This window comes from Pelophylax lessonae (assembly GCF_965119305.1).
Source record: "Pelophylax lessonae genome assembly, chromosome: 12".
NCBI lineage: Eukaryota > Metazoa > Chordata > Amphibia > Anura > Ranidae > Pelophylax > Pelophylax lessonae.
Window position 1 is genome coordinate 127,648,915 of NC_138779.1, and position 21,087 is coordinate 127,670,001.

At 46.0% G+C, this 21,087-nt stretch overlaps 1 protein-coding gene across 1 annotated transcript in view; it reads left to right on the plus strand.

The window, feature by feature from the left end:
• Nucleotides 1–21,087, plus strand: part of HINFP (histone H4 transcription factor) — a 75,609-nt gene that overhangs the window by 15,636 nt on the left and 38,886 nt on the right. The window contains exons 3-4 of the mRNA XM_082274551.1: nt 2,171–2,282; nt 8,456–8,608. Of these exons, the coding sequence (XP_082130677.1) occupies nt 2,171–2,282; nt 8,456–8,608 (265 nt within the window). The remainder of the gene's footprint in view (nt 1–2,170; nt 2,283–8,455; nt 8,609–21,087) is intronic.

Sequence of the window (21,087 nt, forward strand, 5' to 3'; positions counted from 1 at the left end):
TTAGGCCAATATGTATTCTGCCACATATGTTTGGTAAAAAAAAATCTCAATAAGTGTATATTGATTGGTTTGCGCAAAAGTCATTGCGTTTATAAACTAGGAGATGGATTTATGTCATTTTTTTTTATTTTTACTAGTTATGGCGGCAATCAGCTATTTTTAGCGGGACTGCGACATTGTGGCAGACAGATCAGACACCTAACTGACACTTTTGAGGGGACCAGTGAGATTACTACAGTAAAATATGCACTGTTACTGTACTAATTACACTGGCAGGGATGGGGTTAACTCAGGGGCGATCAAAGGGTTAAGTGTATGCCTAGGAGGTGTTTTCTAACTGTGAGGGGGATGGGCTTGTGGAATAAACACAGAGACCTGTGATCCTAAATAGGAGGATCACAGGCGCTCTACTGATTCCTGAGAGAACCGACGGTCTGCTGTGTTTACAACAGCAGACCCTTGTTTTCTCTCCACGTGGATCGATCGCGGGTGCCCTGCCGCAATCGCGGCCACTGGCACCGTGAGTCAGCTTCCCTGCTGGCTGATGGGGGCGCGCGCACCCAGGATCGCTCCCGCGCAGCCGAGCCAGCCTGACGCAGAATATCTGCGGCGGGTGGTTGGCAAGTGGTTAATATTTACCACCAAATGAAAAGCCCAGTTTGTCCTGAATAAAACAAAGCATAATCCACCTACATATATAAATGAAAAAATCCCAGTAAGTGTATATTGATTGGCTTGCACAAAGGTTATTGTGTCTACAAACTAGGTGATGGATTTATGTCATATTTTTATTTATTTATTTTTACTAGTAATGGTGGCGATCAGCGATTTTTACCCAGACTACGACATTCCGGCAGGCAGATCAGACACCTAACTGACACTTTTGAGGGGACCAGTGAGATTACTACAGTAATCGGTGCTAAAAATATGCACTATTACTGTACTAATGACACTGGCTATTACTGTACTAATGACACTGGCAGGGAAGGGGCTAACACCAAGGGCGATCAAAGGTTTAAGTGTGCTCCTAGGGGGTGCTTTCTAACTGTATGGGGGATGGACTTACTGGATGAACACACAGACCTGTGTTCCTAAATAGGAGGAACACAGGATCCCTGTGCTCATCTCTGACAGAACAGCGGTCTGCCCTGTTTTAATAGGCAGACCGCTGTTCTGTCTCTATGGGGAGCATCTACCGGACCCGCTAATTGGCTTCCCCTCTGGCCAATCATGCGTGTGCCCTCACTGTCTGTTGCACGAAGCAACGTACAGGTATGTCGTTTCGCGTACAGAGCCGACCTGCCGCGGTAAAACTACAGCGGCTGGTTGGCAAGTGGTTAATGTGTCCTACTAAGTTCAATGATGGATACTAAATGCAGGCTCAAATTTAAAATAGTTTTTCACTTCCAGCCTATGTGTGGTTAGATACTTTCCATGAGCTGAGCATCCACTGAATTGTTCTTCCTGTCTCCTAGATTTCTGGTCTGGAAGTATAAAATATGTTAACATGCCTTTATCAAAGAATTTCATTTTGCACTATTACTGTATTTAAAAAAATGTCTCTTTAAAGGATAAGTTCATTTTTAACTAAATTCTCACCCTTCCTCATCACAATTCCCAGTGTTAATACAGACCTTATATGCAAACAATCCCAGCTTTTACCTCCAGAGCCAGCCCTGAGATGGGCATGGTTTATGACCCGTCCTGTGCTGCAGCATCCTATAAAAATGAGCTTGTGCCAGGACTGTCCTAAAAAATATCTACTTTGGTATTCTTCCTCCTCGGTTTCATAGGGAGCTGCGGTGACAGTTCGCATTGCTTGGAAAATCTCAAAATTTTAACTGCCTTTTGAGTTCTGCAAAACCACTAGGAAATTTAAAGAGAAAAGAAGGAACAAACAAACAAGGGCACTTGGTAAAAGTGAACTTTTATTCTTTAAAATTTCACAGAGAGTAAAAAGCGATTAGCCTTCCTCCTTTTGATAGAAGTGTTATTTTTGGTGTCTTCCAATTCAGATATACTGTTACTTTCTTTATTTCTGTTTGTTTACTTCTTTCTTTCTTTCTGCAATTCTTCAATAAAAGTTTTAAAAACCTTTCCCTGTGATTTGACTTTTTTTCTCTATGTTGTGTTTGTGTTTTTTTCTTTTTTTTTCTTTTTGATTTTGTAGGCCTCCTTTGACAATGCTGAGTGGTATTACAGACATGTCGACGCTCATGGCCTGAGTGCTGAATATGAAATGGCCGGTAAAGAAAACCGAGTCTTGATGTGTAGCTGGAAAGGTGAACCTCCTCCCATCCTGAATGTGATTAAAAATCTGTATTCATTTCAGAGGTTAAAGTAGAACTAAAACGAAGGCCCCTTTCACACAGGGAGTCCGTCAGGCGGACTCCGTTTTTCTCAGCGAGGGATCGATCCGCAGATCCCCCGCTGAGCAGGCGGATGGCAGCTCTGTCTCTGTGTGCGGAGAAGGAGCTGTCAGGTCCCCAATCTTCTCTATGGGGGAATCGGATGAGAACGGACTGTCTGTCCGTTCTCATCTGATCTGATCCGCCAGACGGATGGAAAATAGGGTTTCCATCCGTCTGGATTTGACAGATTGGATGTCAGCGGACATGTCTCCGCTGACATCCGATGCCCCATAGAGATGCATAGGGCATCCATTCAGATCCGCCTGAAAAACGGACAGGCGGATCTGAACGGTCCGCCTGTGTGAAAGGGGCCATAATCTTTATTTCTCTATCGCTCATTGACAGACGTAGTCTTTTTGATCAAGAGCTGGGTTATGTTGTCTCCGCAGGAGTAGGACTAGGCAGAAAGACAAAACGTTCTGGCTCCACCTTAGGGGCAGTCCCTGAGGGTATATCCTCCCTCTCTCTGCTACAGGGAATCAGTTTTTTTCTGTCTAGTCAGGAGTAAGGACCTAAGTTCCTTGCTGGGATCTTTTGGTCCTGGCAAGACTTTTTTTCTTTAGAAAAAGACATTTTTTTTAGGTAGTTTTTCTCCAGTGTTTTTCCTGTGAGATCTTCAAGCAAAAACGCCGGACTGGGCGACACTTGTGGTCACCCCAGCCGGCCTACGAGCGCGCGCAGACCATTGCATTGCGCTTGGTCGGCCGCGACACATTCAAGTAAGTATGCGGGGCCGGGCGACGGGCTGGATGTTGAGATCCAGTGGTCACCCCGGTTTCTGCCTACGAGCGCGTGCAGACCAGAGCTCCGCGCTGGGTCGGCCGCGACGGAGTCCCAGTGGAGGGACTGACCTTGCGAGTTAAAAGTCTCGCTTGGACGCCAGGAACCAGAGAGTCGAGGCGTCCGGAGTGGTCCACAACCCCCCACCCCGGTGGAGAGGGTATTGTGAAGAGAGGGTCGGTTTGGTATGGTGAGTAAACGTTCCCTTTTTTCTTTCCTCGTTATGAGGCAGTATGAATTATGGGCCCCTCCATACATGGTCAGTATATATCTGATACTAAAAAGTCCCCCTTGTAAATACAGTATGTGTTTGTGGGAAGTGGACTTGGTTTGAGAGCTAACACTCTACCCAGCAGACTGTAACATTACAGCAGACATAGGAGGTATAATCCTACCTTATTTGTAGTGTATCTCCTGTAGATCCATATATCGCCACTTAGCAGAGATGCAGGTGGATGTGCTGGGAAAACGATTTTCGGCGGTCCGCCGCCATTTTGCCGTAGACCAAGTGCATGTATGTCCTCAGGTCACGCCGGCCGCCATGTTTTTGGAGTCTTATGTCTCTTCTATGGGGGCGGCCATGTTTCATGAGCCCAGCTACCTCGTGGAGAGCTGGGAACGCCGGAAGGCGTACACAGGGGGCGGAGCCACGTCCTTCTACCCGGGAAAAAGCAACAGCTCCTTCCAGTCTGTAAAAGACAGACGCTGACTGCAGTTGGTTGGAAACTTCACTGCATCGGTTGGTGAGCCTTGGGGGTCCCTCTCTCTCTCTGTGGGGATCGAGAAGCAGGTACTCTGAGGGGCGCTATTGCGCTAGGGGGAGACACACAAAAAAAAAAAAAAAAAGTTTTTTTTTTTTTTTTTTTTGCTGGCAAAGGTGTCCTGAATTAACATGGACCCTGCCACTCATGTATCTCCTCCGGATCCCCTCGAGGGGTCTGCAGGATCCTCCAGCACCCCACTGACGATTGAATCATTGTCAGCTATTATGGAAACTTTTGTGTCCCGGGTGGAAGTGGCTTGTCAGGGACAGGGCGCAAGAAAGCGACCCCCGCCTAACCCCTTATTATCTGAAACCTCGGATTCAGACTCTGAGCCTATTTCTGCAGTTGCAGGTACCTCATCTGGGATTGGTGTCTCGGGTACTGTCTCTTCAGACAGCGAGGAGGATGTTTCGGCATCAGCCATAGCCAGAGAGGAAGCGTTGGTAAACGCACTCATTGTATCTGTTCAAGAAACCTTAAGATTACAGGGTATTCCATCGGAAATAGCTGAAACTGAAATCCCTTTTGGGACTAAAAAACGCATCAAAGTGGCGAAGGTTTTTCCATTGCCCAAATGTTTTGGCAATCCAATCGAAGAAGAATTGCGTCTGCCAAAACGCACTTTTACTATTTCTAAACGCATTAACAGGCGTTATCCGTTTGAGGAAACCCTCATTAAGAAATGGACAGAACCACCTGTGGTGGATTCACCAATTGCTAGATTGAATAAAGCCACGGTTATTCCTCTAGAAGACGCTCCGTCTTTTAAAGATCCAGTGGATCGCAAGATAGAAGCTATGTCTCGCACCATGTTTTCCTTGATTGGATCAGCTTTCAGACCTATAATAGCTATTGGTCTGGTTTCGCAGGCTGTAACTGAATGGACCAAGTGGTTACGCCGGGACTTAGAAGAGGTCCCTCAGGCGGTATCAGATTTGTTGGAACAAATGATACAGGGGTTACAGTTTGTGTGTGATGCGGCGTTAGACGCCACTCCATTATTGGCGCGAGCATCAGTCTCAGCAGTGGTTCTCAGGCGTACACTGTGGCTAAAAGGTTGGTTAGCCGACCAAGGTTCCAAAAAAGCATTGGCTAATATCCCCTTTTTAGGAGAGCGTCTATTTGGAGCCAACTTAGATGAGATCATTAAGGATCTCACGGGTGGAAGGAGCACCTTATTACCGCAAAATTTTAAAGGTAAAGGAACTCGTCAAAGACGAGGGCCTTCTTTTTCTGCTCACAAGAGGTTTTTTCGTCCCGCGGGTGAAAAAATTAAGTCCTCCAAAGCTCCTGCAGGAGGCGTCAGGGGTCGTTGGTCGGGCAAGCAAAAGCCCGCCCCCTCCAGACCTGAAGATAAATCGTCCAAAGCCTGAAGGTGCGCCCCCACCCATAACTGGGGTGGGGGGACGTCTTCGCCGGTTCCCGGATCCATGGCTTTCCAGAATCCCGGACAAGTGGGTTTGCGAAGTCATAAGGTCAGGGTACAAGATCGAGTTTCGATCTCTCCCACCGGCGCGATTCTTCCCTTCCAATATTCGACTATCCCCGGATCGTTTAGAAGATCTGCGGAGAGCAGTCACAGATTTACTACAACAAGGAGTGGTAGTCCACGTTCCTTGGACAGAACGGTTTCAAGGGTTTTATTCAAACCTACGATTTGTTCCAGCGATCTCTGCGGTGTTCATTCCGGGGGTGGAGAATTGGCAGGCAGATTATCTCAGCCGTCAGACTCTGGATCAGGGGGAATGGTCCCTCCATCCAGACGTTTTCCACCAGTTGTGCCTACGGTGGGGCACCCCGGATGTGGATCTGTTGGCATCACGATTCAACAGGAAAGTTCAGAGATTCGTGGCTCGCTCCCGCGATCCTCTAGCAGAGACCGCAGACGCACTGATCGCCCCGTGGGGGCAATACCAGCTAATGTATGCATTCCCTCCTCTCGCGTTACTGCCAAGACTTCTTCGCAGGATAGAGGAGGAAGGAATCCCAGTAATCCTGGTAGCTCCGGACTGGCCTCGTCGAGCCTGGTACGCCGACGTGGTCAGACTGGTGGCGGACGTCCCGTGGAGACTTCCTCTCAGGGAGGACCTACTGTCTCAGGGACCGATCTTCCATCCTGCTTTACGATCGCTGGCTTTAACGGCCTGGCTATTGAGACCCAGGTGCTGAAGGACAAGGGATTGTCAGCTTCAGTTATTCCTACTCTAGTTGAAGCAAGGAAAGCGACTTCCAGAAAGATTTATCATCGTACATGGAAGTCCTACATTGCATGGTGTGAACCTCTGGGGTTCCGTCCACGGTCTTATTCGATTAGTCGAATATTAGCTTTTCTGCAACAAGGGGTTGAGCAGAAACTGGCCTTGAGTACTATCAAGGGTCAGGTCTCAGCATTAGCTATCTTCTTTCAGAAGCCTTTGGCTGCTCATTCCTTGGTGCGGAATTTCATACAGGGGGTGCGACATCTGGCTCCGCCAGTGCGCGCGCCGTTACCACCCTGGGATCTTAATTTAGTGTTGTCGGTTCTTCAGAAACCTCCCTTTGAAGATATTAGGGAGATTCCTCTACCTACGTTGTCCCAGAAGGTGGCCTTCTTGGTGGCTATTACTTCTGCACGCAGGGTGTCAGAACTGGCCGCATTATCTTGTCGTTCACCATATCTGGTGGTTCATAGAGATAAGGTGGTTCTTCGTCCGAATCCTTCCTTCCTACCAAAAGTGGTTTCAGAATTTCATCTGAATGAAGAAATTGTATTACCTTCCCTGTGTCCTAAGCCCAGTCATCCTCGGGAGTTTGCTTTACACTCCTTGGATGTGGTCCGGGCGATCAGGGTATACTTGAAAACGACAGACTCGTTTCGCAAGACGGATTCACTTTTTGTGATCCCGGATGGACCCAAAAAGGGGTTGCCTGCATCTGCCGCGACCATTTCCAAATGGATCAGACAGACGGTGGTACAGGCTTATTCTATTAAGGGTCGGGAGCCCCCGTTCCCTGTTAAGGCGCACTCCACTCGGGCGCTTAGTGCGTCATGGGCCTTTCGCCATCAGGCGTCAGTGGTCCAGGTGTGCAAGGCGGCTACCTGGTCGTCGGTGCATACCTTTACAAAACATTATAAAGTTGATGTAATGGCATCATCTGATGCCGTGTTTGGCCACAAGGTTTTGCAGGCCGCCATTTGAGGAGACCAGTGGTCTGCCTCGAGGGTTTTTTCCGTTGGAAATATTTCTTTTGAGTCTCATTCTTTGTTTATAATGAGCCTTTAAAACTTCTAGTTTGGCACCGGTTGGGCCTTCTAGATTGGATTTTGATTTTTGTCAATCCCACCCCTCATTTGTGGCACTGCTTCTGGATGTCCCAGCTCTTGAGAATCAAGAAGACTACGTCTGTCAATGAGCGATAGAGAAAAATGGATTTTTGTAAGATCTTACCGTAAAATCCTTTTTCTCTTAAGCTCATTGACAGACGTAGTACCCGCCCCTCTATCATTGAGTTGGGTTGGGTTAAATTCTCTGTTACTGCTTTAAAACAGAACTGATTCCCTGTAGCAGAGAGAGGGAGGATATACCCTCAGGGACTGCCCCTAAGGTGGAGCCAGAATGTTTTGTCTTTCTGCCTAGTCCTACTCCTGCGGAGACAACATAACCCAGCTCTTGAGAATCAAGAAGACTACGTCTGTCAATGAGCTTAAGAGAAAAGGATTTTACGGTAAGATCTTACAAAAATCCATTTTTTATTTTATTTTATTTTTTGGATATAGTGTGGAGTAACACCTGGCAATTTTTTTTGCCCTCTGTCCCCAATTGGGGAGAATCTCTTCACTTTCTGTCCTATAGTCAAAACAGAAAGTGAGAAGAAACGCCTCCAAAGTGAGGGGCCAGGGTCACTAGAAGTAGTGTTTCAATTTAAAATTTTCCCCTCCTATTCATGTTCTGGTGACAACCCAAAATTGGGTATTTTCTTTCTCTCACAGGGATGGCGGTAAAAAGGATAAATAGAGGGATTCTCCCCAATGGGGGCACAAGCAGCAATAAAAGACTCCACTGGTGTTCTAATCCCTGTCCACCCTATCTAAAACTTAAACAAAGTTTTGCCTTTACTTTAAACCTAAGAGCCGGTTCACACTGCCATAGATTAGCACAGGACCCGTTCTAATAGGAGCGACACAAGACTTAGAAAAAGGGTCCTGTACTACTTTGGGGCGACCTGGAGCGACCTGCATTGACTTCAATGATATGAAGTCTGTGCATGCCGCTCCGAGGTTGCGGTGCGCGCTGTGCACCGTGACTTCACAGGTCCCCCCGGGAAGTCGGGTCGCTCCTATGTGAACCGGCTCTGAGTGTTTTATTTGTGTTTGTTTTTTTTTTTCGGGAAGTAGCTTTAGTTTTTATTCTGTTTTATTTGTACTTTAGCCACTATGTATTGACCTCCACTTAATTTTACTTTATGTCTGTACGGCTTCTCAATCACTTACCACTTTCTCTCCTGGTCAATTTTTTTCAGACTGTGATTGTTCCTGTAAAAGTAGATGTAAGCTCCGAGAGCATTTGCGCAGTCACACTCAAGAAAAAGTTGTTTCCTGCCCCAACTGTGGGGGAATGTTTTCCAACAACACAAAATTCTATGACCATCTCCGGAGACAGACATCTTTAGATCGTAAGTAAGGCAATGTGTGATGGCAAGGCTTCGTTCACATGGGGTGCTTTAATTCATGCTCCATAAAGGGTCCTGTTTACCGGCACGGGGATGCACAAGTTTTCATCTGTCATTTGGGATACAGCAGTGGCAGCTCCTAATGTGACATCTGTACAGTTGCAGGTGTCCTATTGGGAACAGCGGATGTATCTGTGCAGCTGGTGCATCCCAATTGACAGCTATGGGACTGCCGACTTGGAGATGCACGCAACACCTGTGCATCACCATGCCAGTAAACATGGCCCTGCAAGGGGCACTGATTAAAATGCCCCATGTGAACGAGGCCTAAAGAACAGGTGGTTTTTATGGAAAATGTGTATGTTGAGTTGTCTGCTTTCCTCTGTTATCATTTTATAACAATGCATAGATGTCTTTTAAGTCCTTGATCCTAGCCTCAGATTATATTGGGCTAAGTTTGAAAGCACAATTAAACATGGGTAGAAAGGTGCCAATACATAGAAATACTACAGATGGGGATTAAAATTAAATGTATATAGGTGGTTCATTTATGGGTCCATAGGGCTGTAGCCACCGGAAAAAAGCACAACAACAAGTCCACTTAAGCAGGGCTGGACTTCAAGAGGGGGGGGGGGGAGCGTAGAAGCTGCTTTCCCAAGACATGTAAAAAAACAGAAAGAAGAGGTGCCTCTGAGTGTAGACTGTTAATAAAATGTATTCCAGATAAAGAGTAAAAACTCACATGATGGTGTATGTTACAAAGCTTTTTCAGGTATTTCACACTACCCAGGGGACGTCCAGAGGAGTGGGGGCAGTACTGCCCATGCTGGAGTGATATCACACTCGGTCTTGCTGGATCTGGCCTGCGATCAGTGTGGAATGGAGAGCAGCCGAGACCGAGGGCTGGAACGCAGCATCAGCCTCTGACGTCACTTGAGAAAGGAGCGTGCAGGATGTCATTCTGCCTAGTGGGCATGCTCCGAAACGCATCGCAGACTAGTGACGTCAGAGGCTGATGCTGCGTTCCAGCGTGTGTTCCAGCCCTCGGTCTTGGCTGCTATCCATTCCACACTGATCCTCGACAAGATCCAGCGGGACCGAATGTGATATCGCACGTGCAGTACTGCCCCCCACTCCTCTGGACGTCCCCTGGGTAATGTGAAATACCCGAAATGCTTTGTAACATACACCATCATGTGAGCTTCTTCTTTCTTTCTTTCTTTTTTTTTCTTTTATAGCTTGGTGATTTTTAAAAGGATAAGTTTTTCTCAGTGGTGACATTTTAGTGCATGTAGTGTTTCGAAAAAAATTTTTTTTTATATTTTATTTCTTTGGATCTCTGGGGGTTGGAGCAGTGGATGGGCTGAGAATTCAGCAGTACTACCACTGCAGGAGCAGCAGAGACCAGGCTAATCTGCTGCAGATGTTTTGGCTGCAGGCGCAGCAGTGGCTGGGCTGCAGATTCAGGTCGGGTGTGGGCTAGTTGAGGGTATTCAATAACTTTGGGTAGCTCAGGGAGGTATAGACAATCTGCTTGATTGGTATAAGCACGTCCCACTCAAGTTTCAATAGAGGGGAGTGTCCTGTGACATGGCCTGGAACCTTGAAGTTGTTGCTGGAGATATGAGGGGCCGGCTCCGGTGTTGGGAGTGCTGGACATAAGTAACCATGACACTAGGAATTTTTCTGGCTCTGCTCCCATCCAATCCACCAGCATGACAGCTATTCCTCACACATGACAGTCCATATTTCTGGTGTGTTAGACAGGTATCATTCATTGTGGGCACTTGGTATCGAATGATATATATAAGTGTGTGTGTGTTTATGCCTACCTTTACACGCACATGAACTTTAATGGCCTCCCAGTCTAATGGGCCATACACACTATAAGATTTTCTGAAGACTTTTTCCTTTAGACTTAACAAAACCAGATAATATGAGGTCAAACCTAAACCCTTTCAATTTGTATGCAATCTGGCAGGCCCTTGCACTACATAGAAAAGGTAAATCTGAAGGAAAAAGTCTTCAGAAAATCTTATAGTGTGTATGGCCCTTTAGTCCGTAGGGTTCAATATGGAGTTGGCCCACCCTTTTCAGCTTTAACAGCTTCTACTCTTCTGGGAAGGCTGTCCACAAGGTTTAGGAATGTGTGACCATTCTTCCAGAAGCGCACTTGTGAGGTCAGGCACTGATATGAATGAGAAGGCCTGGCTCGCAGTCTCTGCTCTAATTCATCCCCAAGGTGTTCTATCAGGTTGAGGTCAGGACTCTGTGCAGGCCAGTCAAGTTCCTCCACCCCAAACTCACCCATCCATGTCTTTATGGACCTTGCTTTGTGCATGGTGCGCAGTCATGTTGGAACAGGAGGGGGTCATCCCCAAACTGTTCCTACAAAGTTGGGAGCATGCAATTGTCCAAAATGTCTTGGTATGCGGATGCTTTAAGAGTTCCCTTCACTAGAACTAAAACTTGATACACACTTTACGATTTTTCTTTAGATTTTTTCCTTTTAGATATACCAAAACCATATATTATGAGGTCAATTCTAAACACTTTCAATTTGTATGCAATCAGACAGGACCTTGCACTATATAGTTAAAGGTAAATGTAAAGGAAATCAACAAAATAAAATGTATAGTTTGTATCCAGCTTAACCACTTAAGGACCGGAAGGCTTTATCCCCTTATTGACCAGACCATTTTTTGCTTTACGACACTGCATGACTTTAACTAACAATTGAATTGCGCGATTGTGCGAATATGTACCCAAATAAAATTGATGTCCTTTATTTTCCTCAAAGGAGCTTTCTTTTGGTGGTATTTGATCACCTCTGCGATTCTCTTATTTTTTGCGCAATAAACAAAAAACGAGCGACAATTCTGAAAATAACAATATTTTTTACTTTCTGCTATAAAACATTCCCAATAAAAACAAAATCAAATTTTTTCATTATTTTAGGCCAATATGTATTCTGCTACATATATTTGGTAAAAAAATCCCAGTAAGTGTATATTGATAGGTTTGTGCAAAAGTTATTGCATGTATAAACTATGGGATAGATTTTTGTCTATTTTTATTTTTTTTACTAGTAATGGCGGCAATTAGTGATTTTTAGCAGGACAGCGACATTGTGGAGGACAGATCGGACACCTAACTGACACTTTTGGGGTGCCGGTGACATTACTACAGTAATAGGCACTAAAAATATGCACTGTTACTGTACTAATGACACTGGCAGGGAAGGGGTTAACACCAGGGGTGACCAAAGGGTTAAATGTGTGCCTAGCGGGTGCTTTCTAATTGTATAGGGGTTGTATTCACTGGATGAACACAGAAACATGTGTCTGTAAACAGGAGGACCACAGGATCCCTGTGTTCATCACTGACAGAACAGCGGTCTGTAGTGTTGGCATCGGCAAACCACTGTTCTGTCTACATAGGGAGGGATTGCGAGTGCCCGGCGGACATCTCGTCCGCAGGACCCGCTGATTGACCCCCCTTTAGCCAATCGGCGCATGAGCACCCCACTAACTGCTACACAAAACAATGTACATGTACGTTGTTTTTCTCGTAACAGAGCCGACCTGCCGCAGTATTACTACGGCGGCTGGTCGGCAAGTGGTTAAGGGGCTAAGTCCAAATCCTGAAAAACAACCCCACACCATAATGCCCCCTTCAATAAATGATTTGGACCAGTGCACAAAGCAAGGTCCATAAAGACATGGATGAGCGAGTTTGGGGTGGAGGAACTTGACTGGCCTGCACATACAAAAAATAGAATGCAATGATTTTCAATTCTCACAAACTAAGGATAGACCGATTATTGGCGGGGCCGATATGCACTTTCCCCGGTTATATCGGTATCGGCCCCCGAAACTGGCCAATATTGCCGATATTTTTGTGATGTCATTCTGCCTTCTTAGGCCGCCTCCCTCGCCGTGGACAGCTTTGTCTGGAGTCGGGACTAGTCTCGTGGGAGTGTATCACAGCCATACACCCACCCACAGCAGCCCGATGCAAGCCAGCCACCCACAGGCACTGTACCAGTGAGCTAGCCAGCCAGCCTCAGGCCCTGTACCAGCCAGCCAGCCACAGGCCCTGTACCAGCCAGCCACCCACAGACAGGGTGCCAGACAGCCAGCCAACCACAGGCCCTGTACCAGCCACCCATCTAACTACAGGGTGCCAGCCAGCCAGCCACCAACCATAGGGTGCCAGCCAGCCAGCCACCCACCACAGGGTAAACAAAAATTAACATGTTCACTACCAGATTTGTGTCAAAAATTGTCTTTATTTTTCAAAACTTTAAATGTACAAAATATCGGCCCATATCGGTCGATACCGATACGTTGTGACCAAAATATCGGCATCAAATATTATAAAAACAGCACTACCAGGAATGTGTATGAATAAATGATGCAATCAATAAATAAACAATACAAAATCATCCAATTCATGAATGTGATAATGTATAAAGTGCATGAGTGATAACAACAATGTATCAATTTATACATATGAAAGTGCAAAATATCAAAGGTTGTTTGCAGTGCTAAAAGTGCAACGGTGCTAAATAAAGTGCAGCCCAAAACAATAATCCACTAAGAATATCAATAAGGTGCTGGACAAAAAAGTGCTTGTAGTGCTCCACACAGTGACAAAGGTGCTTCAAATCCACTCACCAGATTTTAAAGATAATCAAGCCTCGAACAGTGGGTCTCCAAAATATAGCCCATAGGGATGGATGGCTCAGTAAACCTCCAGCAACCCTCCAGCCTTTAATTATTGCCCCCTCTCGGTCAGGCACTCAAAAAGGAAGGGAAGGAGCCAGACATAGTGAAGCCCGCAAAATATTTATTTAAATTAATAAAGATCAAAACTACTCACAAGAGCACAAAGTATAACAGCGTTGTATAACCACAGTAATACATCCAGTGCGTTCACTTCCGGGGTCGCTGCTGGAGTGCGTTCCACGGGGTGGTTGCCGTCTGCCAGGAAGTGTGGCGGTCCTAAAGCGGTTAAAAATATCCTCATTTTCAGTACATATCAAAGGATATTCAAAGGATTCAGAGAATCTGGAGAAATATCTGTACTCAAGGGACAAGGCCGAAACGCAGCATTCGATGGGTGCGATTTTTGGGCTCTCAGACTATTTTCTTCTGGTAATAAAATAGGAATTTATGAGATTTGCAAACCATTGCATTCTGTTTTTTGTAGATTTTACACAGCATCCCTTCTTTGGAATTGAGGTTCTGTATGTATGTATGTATGTATACATATTATAAAAAAATATATGGTATATCAAAAAAAGAGCGTGGCACTCTTGGGTCTTGAAAGGTGAATAATGGTTTAATCAACGTTTTCAAAGAGGCACCGTTATTGTGCTTTCACCTTCCAAGACCTGTGAGTGCCACTCTCTTTTTTGGTTTATATGTGCTGCAGTCTCTGCTGTGCTCCCGGGGCAATTTTTTTTATCCCTCATTTGTGTGCGGTGCCAGCCATTGGATCATTATTTATTTATTTATTTATTTATATATATATATATATATATATAAATACTCAATGGCCACGTTATTAGGTAAACCTGTTCAATTGCTGAGTATTTAAAAAAGTGCTGACCTACTGGGATTTTCACGCACAACCATCTCTAGGGTTTACAGAGAATGGTGCTAAAAAGAGAAAATATCCAGTGAGCGGCAGGTGTGTGGACGAAAATAAGAAAAAGTACAGCGCCAACATAAATCAAAACATTTTGTATAAAAAGTCCAATCAAGGTCAGTTGGTAAATCACACAAAATAAGATGATATGATGAATCCCAAAAGGCAGAGAACCGAAAAGTCCAACACCAAAGTAGGATCAAAGAAGAGGAAAGGACCACCGCGTGCACAAGATAAGGATGTCCGCTTACCGTTGACCTAGGCCAACTAAAAAGGTATATGGTGTAAAGAGTTGAATATCCAGTGGAGGTTTGGAAAACGCCAGCTGTGATCCCTACCGATGTTTGGAGTATTACCTGTGCCTTGGAACATTTTGAATCCACGCTCATTTTGACCATTCTTAATCGATGGTCAGAACGTTCCGGTTAGCGGACATCCTTATCTTGTGCACGCGGTGGTCCTTTCCTCTTCTTTGATCCTACTTTGGTGTTGGACTTTTCGGTTCTCTGCCTTTTGGGATTCATCGTATCCTCTTATTTTGTGTGATTTACCAACTGACCTTGATTGGACTTTTTATACAAAATGTTTTGATTTATGTTGGCGCTGTACTTTTTCTTATTTATCTTTTTGGGGTTCCATTTACCTGTGTACTGGCATGTATATATTCATATTATTAAGTTGTAGTGTGACCTAGCGTGGTTGGTTTGCTGTTTATTCTTTGTGTGGACGAAAATGCCTTGTTGATGTCAAAGGAGAATGGGCAGACTGGTTTGAGATGATAGAAAGGCAACAGTAACTCAAATAACCACTTGTTACAACCAAGGTATACAGAATACCATCTCTGAATGCACAACACATCGAACTTTGAAGCAGATGGGCTACAGCAGCAGAAGACCACACCAGGTGCCACTCCTGTCAGCTAAGAACAAGAAACTGAGGCTACAAGTCACACAGGCTTACCAAAATTGGACAATAGTAGATTGGAAAAATGTTACCTGGTCTGAGGAGTCTTGATTTCAGCTTCGACATTCAGATGGTAGGGTCAGAATTTTGCGTAAACACCATGAAAGCATGGATCCATCCTGCCTTGTACCACCGGTTCAGGCTGGTGGTAGTGGTGTAATGGTGTGGGAGATATTTTCTTGGCACACTTTGAGCCCCCTAGTACCAATTGAGCATCGTTTGAACGCCGTGGCCTATCTGAGTATTGTTGCTGACCATGTCCATCTCTTTATAACTACAGTGTACCCATCTTCTGATGGCTCCTTCCAGCAGGATAATGCACCATGTCACAAAGCTCAAATCCTCTCACCACTGGTTTCTTGAACATGACAATGAGTTCACTGTACTCCACAGTCACGAGATCTCAATCCAATAGAACACCTTTGGGATGTGGTGGAACCGGAGATTTGCATCATGGATGTGCAGCTGACCAATCTGAAACAACTGAACAACTGCGTGATGCTATCATGTCAATATGGACTAAAATGGTCCATGGAGGACCTCCAGCAGGCCACTGGTGTGAATGTCTCTGATCAAACAATCAGAAATAGACTTCATGAGGGCGGCCTGAGGCCCCAATGTCTTCTAGTGGGCCCTATGCTCAGTGCCTGGCACTGTGGAGCACGATTGGCATTTGCCATTGAACACCAGAATTAGCAGTCCGCCACTGGTGCCCTGTGCTTTTCACAGGTGAGAGCGGGTTCACACTGAGCACATGTGACAGATGTGAAAGGGTCTGGAGAAGCCATGGAGAACGTTATGCTGCCTGTAACATCATTCAACATGACCAGTTTAGTGGTGGGTCAGTGATGGTCTTGGGTGACCTATCCATGGAGGGGTGCACAGATCTCTACAGTGTAGACAATGGCACCCTGACTGCCATTGGGTATCGGGATGAAATCCTTGGACCTATTGTCAGACCCTATGCCAGTGCAGTGGGTCCTTTATTCCTCCTGGTGCACAACAATGCCCTGCCTCATCTGGTGAGAGTATGCAGCCAGTTCCTGGAGGATGAAGGAATTGATACCACGCTCGCCTGACCTAAATCCAATAGAACACCTCTGGGACATTATTTTTCGGTCCATTTGAAGCCGCCAGGTTGCATCTCAGTCTGTTCAGGAGCTCAGTGATGCTCTAGTCCAGATCTGGGAGGAAATACCCCAGGACACCATCCATCGTCTTATTAGGAGCATGCCCCGACGTTGTCAGGCATGCATACAAGCACGTGGGGGCCATACAAAGTACGGAGTACCATTTTTGATTTGCTACAATGAAATTTCAGAAAAAATGGACTAGCCTGCTGCATCATTTTTTTTCACTTTGGTTTTTGGAGTGTCTTGGAATTCATCCCTCTGTAGGTTGATAATTTTCATATCCATCTAACAATCTGGCATCCTTTCATTCCTAACCCATTACCCAGTCCAAATTAGGGATGCACCGATCCAATATTCGGATCGGATATCTGCCCCGATACGGGCAAAATAGCTGGATTGGGGGATCGGTAAAATTAACAGATCCACGGGCCGATCCGGTTTTGCTCTTTAAAGCTTGTGAGGGAGCAGAGAACAGCTGTCAAAGAAAAAAAAAAAAAAGAGCCTCCTGCAAATGCCTTTCAACTCTCCCAGTTAAGTAAACACAATGATTACAATGTATCTTTTCCTTCCGTCTGCCGGAGGAGGGAGGTTTAACCTCTTAAAGACTAAACCCCTGACATTTTAGATTTTGAATGCACAATGTTATTAGGTATCTGCCGATACCGATCCGGAAGTATTATTTTGTTATAAGCTCACAAAACAGTACTTCCGGATCGGACTCGGGATCGGCGATTTCACAAAGCAAAAGATCGGTATCGGGACCAAAAAATTCAGATCGGTGCATCCCTAGTCCATATCAGTATAGATATCCAGCATGATATTTTTCCCCATTGAGATCTGATTTGTTAACTTAAGTCAGAACTTAACTAGCTCTTAGCACCACAAACTAGACATGCTATTTTAATTCATTTTTAATATTCAATGCAGACTCACCCATCCATGTCTGCATGCTTTATTTTGTTAAAGCGGTAGTAAACCGCTGTTGTTTTTTTTTTTTTTTGTTTCCTTAACCTGCAAGGCAATATCCTAACGTGCTAGTTTGCATCACATACTAGTACATTATGTGAAACTTGCCTTTAAAACAAAGCCTTCCAGTTGGGCACTGTCACCGCTTCCATCCTCCCCGGTCTTCCTTCTGGGTTTGCGGACTCTGGCTGTGTGAGTGTCGGGAGCTGTGATGACATCACTGCCGCACATGCACGTAGTAGCTCTGTTTGCGGCACAGGACTCTGAAAGAACAGCACAGGTATGCCGTTCCTTCAGAGCACATGCTCCGGTGACGTCACTGGCTGCATCTATAGTAAATATTTCCTAAACGGTGCACATTTTAGGAGATTTTTACAGTACCTATAGGTAAGCCTTAATAATGGCTTACCTATAGGTAAAATTCATGCATGGGAATTTACTCCCACGTTAAGGATACACTTTGAGAAACATCCCTCCTAGCATTTTTAGCTGCAACCATCTTGAGTAATGGCAGGTGACTCATGTATCAATAAAAGGACAAGGGTAGGGATTGGGAGGACGAACCCTAATGCAGAGTCCTCCAAAATATTTTGACATCTATTTAAACAAGTATAAATTTCTAACTACTCTACAAACTATGTGGGGATCAACCGAACCCTTAACCCATTCCATACCGCGCCATTGTAAAATGACGTCGGCATGATTCCTTTCTCGATCCGGGCGGCCGTCATATGACATCCGCCCGTTCTAGCTGGCAGTGCGCGCCCCCGGCGGCGCGCAGCGCCGCGATCAGTGATGAGGCTCGTCCCTCGGACATAGCCCATCCCTGATCAAGGTAAACAGCCAATAGAAATTGGCTGTTTACCACGTGATCGGCTGTGTCAATCACAGCCGATCACATGAGCGGCTCAAGCGCGAGCCGCTCGTTCTCTCTGCAATGCGCGCCCCCGGGGGCGCGCAGAGCAGCGATCGGGGACGAGGCTCGTCCCTCGGACAGAGCCAATCCCCGATCTTGGTAAAGAGCCAATAAAATTGGCTCTTTACCACGTGACCGGCTGTGTCCAATCACAGCCGGTCACAAATGTCAACAAAGATGAGGGTAACCCACTGTTACCAGGCTCTTCTCCTCACACACCGATCCAGTGTGAGGAGATCTGCAAACAGTGAGTTACCAGTGAGAGTACCATTACTACTACTGTGCCCTGATTGCCTGATTGCCCCCTTCAAATAAAGAGGACCTGTCACCAGAGTACTGTCACCTGCCCATCTGAGTACCTGTCACCTGCCCATCTGAGTACCTGTCACCTGGCCATCAGCGTACCCGAGTACCTTTTCCCTGCCCATCAGGGTACCCGAGTACCTGTCTCCTACCCATCAGGGTACCAGAGTACCTGTCATCTACCCATCAGCATACCCGAGTACCTTCCTCCTACCCATCAGAGTACCCGAGTACCTTCCACCTACCCATCAGAGTACCCGAGTACCTTCCACCTACCCATCAGAGTACCCGAGTACCTTCCAACTGCTCATCAGAGTACCTGACGCCTGAAGTACCCGAGTACTTGCCACCTGCTCATCAGTACCTATCAGTATCAGTACTGATCATCAGTACCCATCAGTAACACCTATCAGAATCAGTACTACTCATCAGTACCCATCAGTACCTATCTCCTGCCTGTCACCTGCCTATTGGAGTACCCGAGTACCTGCCACCTGCTCATCAGTACCTGTCACCTGCCCAGCAAAGTACCCGATTACCTGTCACCCTTCCTTCAGCCACCATGTCACAGTCCAAAAGGGTTTTCACTGCCGAAGAGGCCTGTCAAATAATATCCATGATGAGTGAGAGCAGCGGGGAGCTCTCACCTTCCGACGCTGAAACAATTTCTGAATCCGGTTCAGAATTTGAGCCCTTTGAAGGCTTTACATCCGGCACTGAATCGGAGGAGGAAGAAGTTCAGCCTAAAAGACGCCGCACTGAAAATCAGGCAGACACCAGCAGCGCCAATGGCCAATCGGCAAACGCCAACGGCGCTGGAGCCCAGGAGGAAATGCCCAGTACAAGTACTGGGATTTCACACCAGCCCCAAAGAAGAAGAGCCCAAATGCAGCTTCCGGATGCCTTGGCAAACCCATTGTGGCTGCCTTCTAGCTCTGGGTCAGCTACAATCCCCCCCTTCACAGCACAGCCAGGTTTGCAGGTCAACACCGAAAATTTTATTCTGATTGATTTTTTTAATTTATTTTTCCCTTTGGAGTTCCTTCAAAACATCGTGGACCAAACAAATCTTTTTGCCCAACAGTTTATCGAGAACAACCCCACCTCATATCATTCCCGTCCTTTTGAATGGAGACCCCTAACAGTAGAAGAGTTCAAAGTTTTTTTGGGCCTTACAATCAATATGGGGGTTACAAAAAAAAAAATGAGCTGCATTCTTATTGGTCCACCAAACCCATCCACCACATGCCAATTTATTCATCAGTCATGCCCAGGTCCCGCTATGATGCTATAATGCGCTTCCTGCATTTCAACGATAATTCCCAGTGCCCTCCCCGAGATGATCCCAATTACGATAAACTCTACAAAATTCGCCCCCCTAATTGATTACTTTTCTGGACGGTTCCCGAAGTCTATGTCCCTGACCAAAAGATCGCTGTGGACGAATCACTGGTCCACTTCACAGGCCGGCTGGGATTTAAGCAGTACATTCCCAGCAAGAGGGCGAAGTATGGCTTAAAACTTAACAAGCTCTGCGAAAGCCAAACGGGATATGTGTACGCCTTTCGCGTGTACGAAGGCAGAGACTCCCAGCTCCAGCCCCCTGAGTGCCCAACGTACATGGGAGTAAGTGGGAAGATTGTCTGGGACCTAGCCTTCCTATTGCTGCAAAAGGGGTACCATATTTATATGGACAACTATTATACCAGTTTGCCCCTTTTCCGCCACCTGTACCTGAAGAAAACCTTGGCCTGCGGTACAGTAAGAAAAAACCGGAAGGGCTTCCTGCAGAGTCTTGTCACCACTCAATTACGAATTGGGGAATCCGCAAGCCTTAGGAATGAGGAGGTAATGGCTTTGAAGTGGAGGGATAGTAAGGACGTTTACATCATGTCCACCATCCACGATGACACCGCAGTGGAAATTCGAAGACGACGCGGTCCCGTTCGAAGTTCCGTTCGAAAGCCTGCTTGTATCCACGAGTACAATAAGTACATGGGGAGGGTGGATTTAAACGATCAAATGCTGCAGCCCTATCTCCCGACACGAAAGACCCTCTTTTGGTACAAAAAAGTTGCAGTGTACTTTTTCCATTTGGCCATGTACAATGCCTTTGTCACCTATAAAAAGTCCACAACAACACCAATCCCCTTCCTCCAGTTTATTGAGGATATTGCCACTGCCCTGATTTACCAGCAAGGATCCCCCCCCCCCAGAAATCATTTGTTCTGATTGTGTCAGCAGACTTCATGAGCGCCATTTCCCTTTCCATATCCCACCATCAGAAACCGGAAGAAGACGCCAAAAAAAGTGTCGGGTGTGTAGCAAAAGAGGAATTAGGAAAGACACCAGTTTCCATTGTACCGATTGTCCCTCCCAACCTGGCCTTTGCATTGGAGAATGCTTCAAAATATATCACACTGCCCTAAACTTTTAGCCCATATTTCACTGCTGAATATTTTCCTGCTGCCTCAACCAACCATATCACTGCCTTCCTTGTGAACCGACCCTGGCCTGTATATCGACTATGTCTCTGCCTGCCGTCT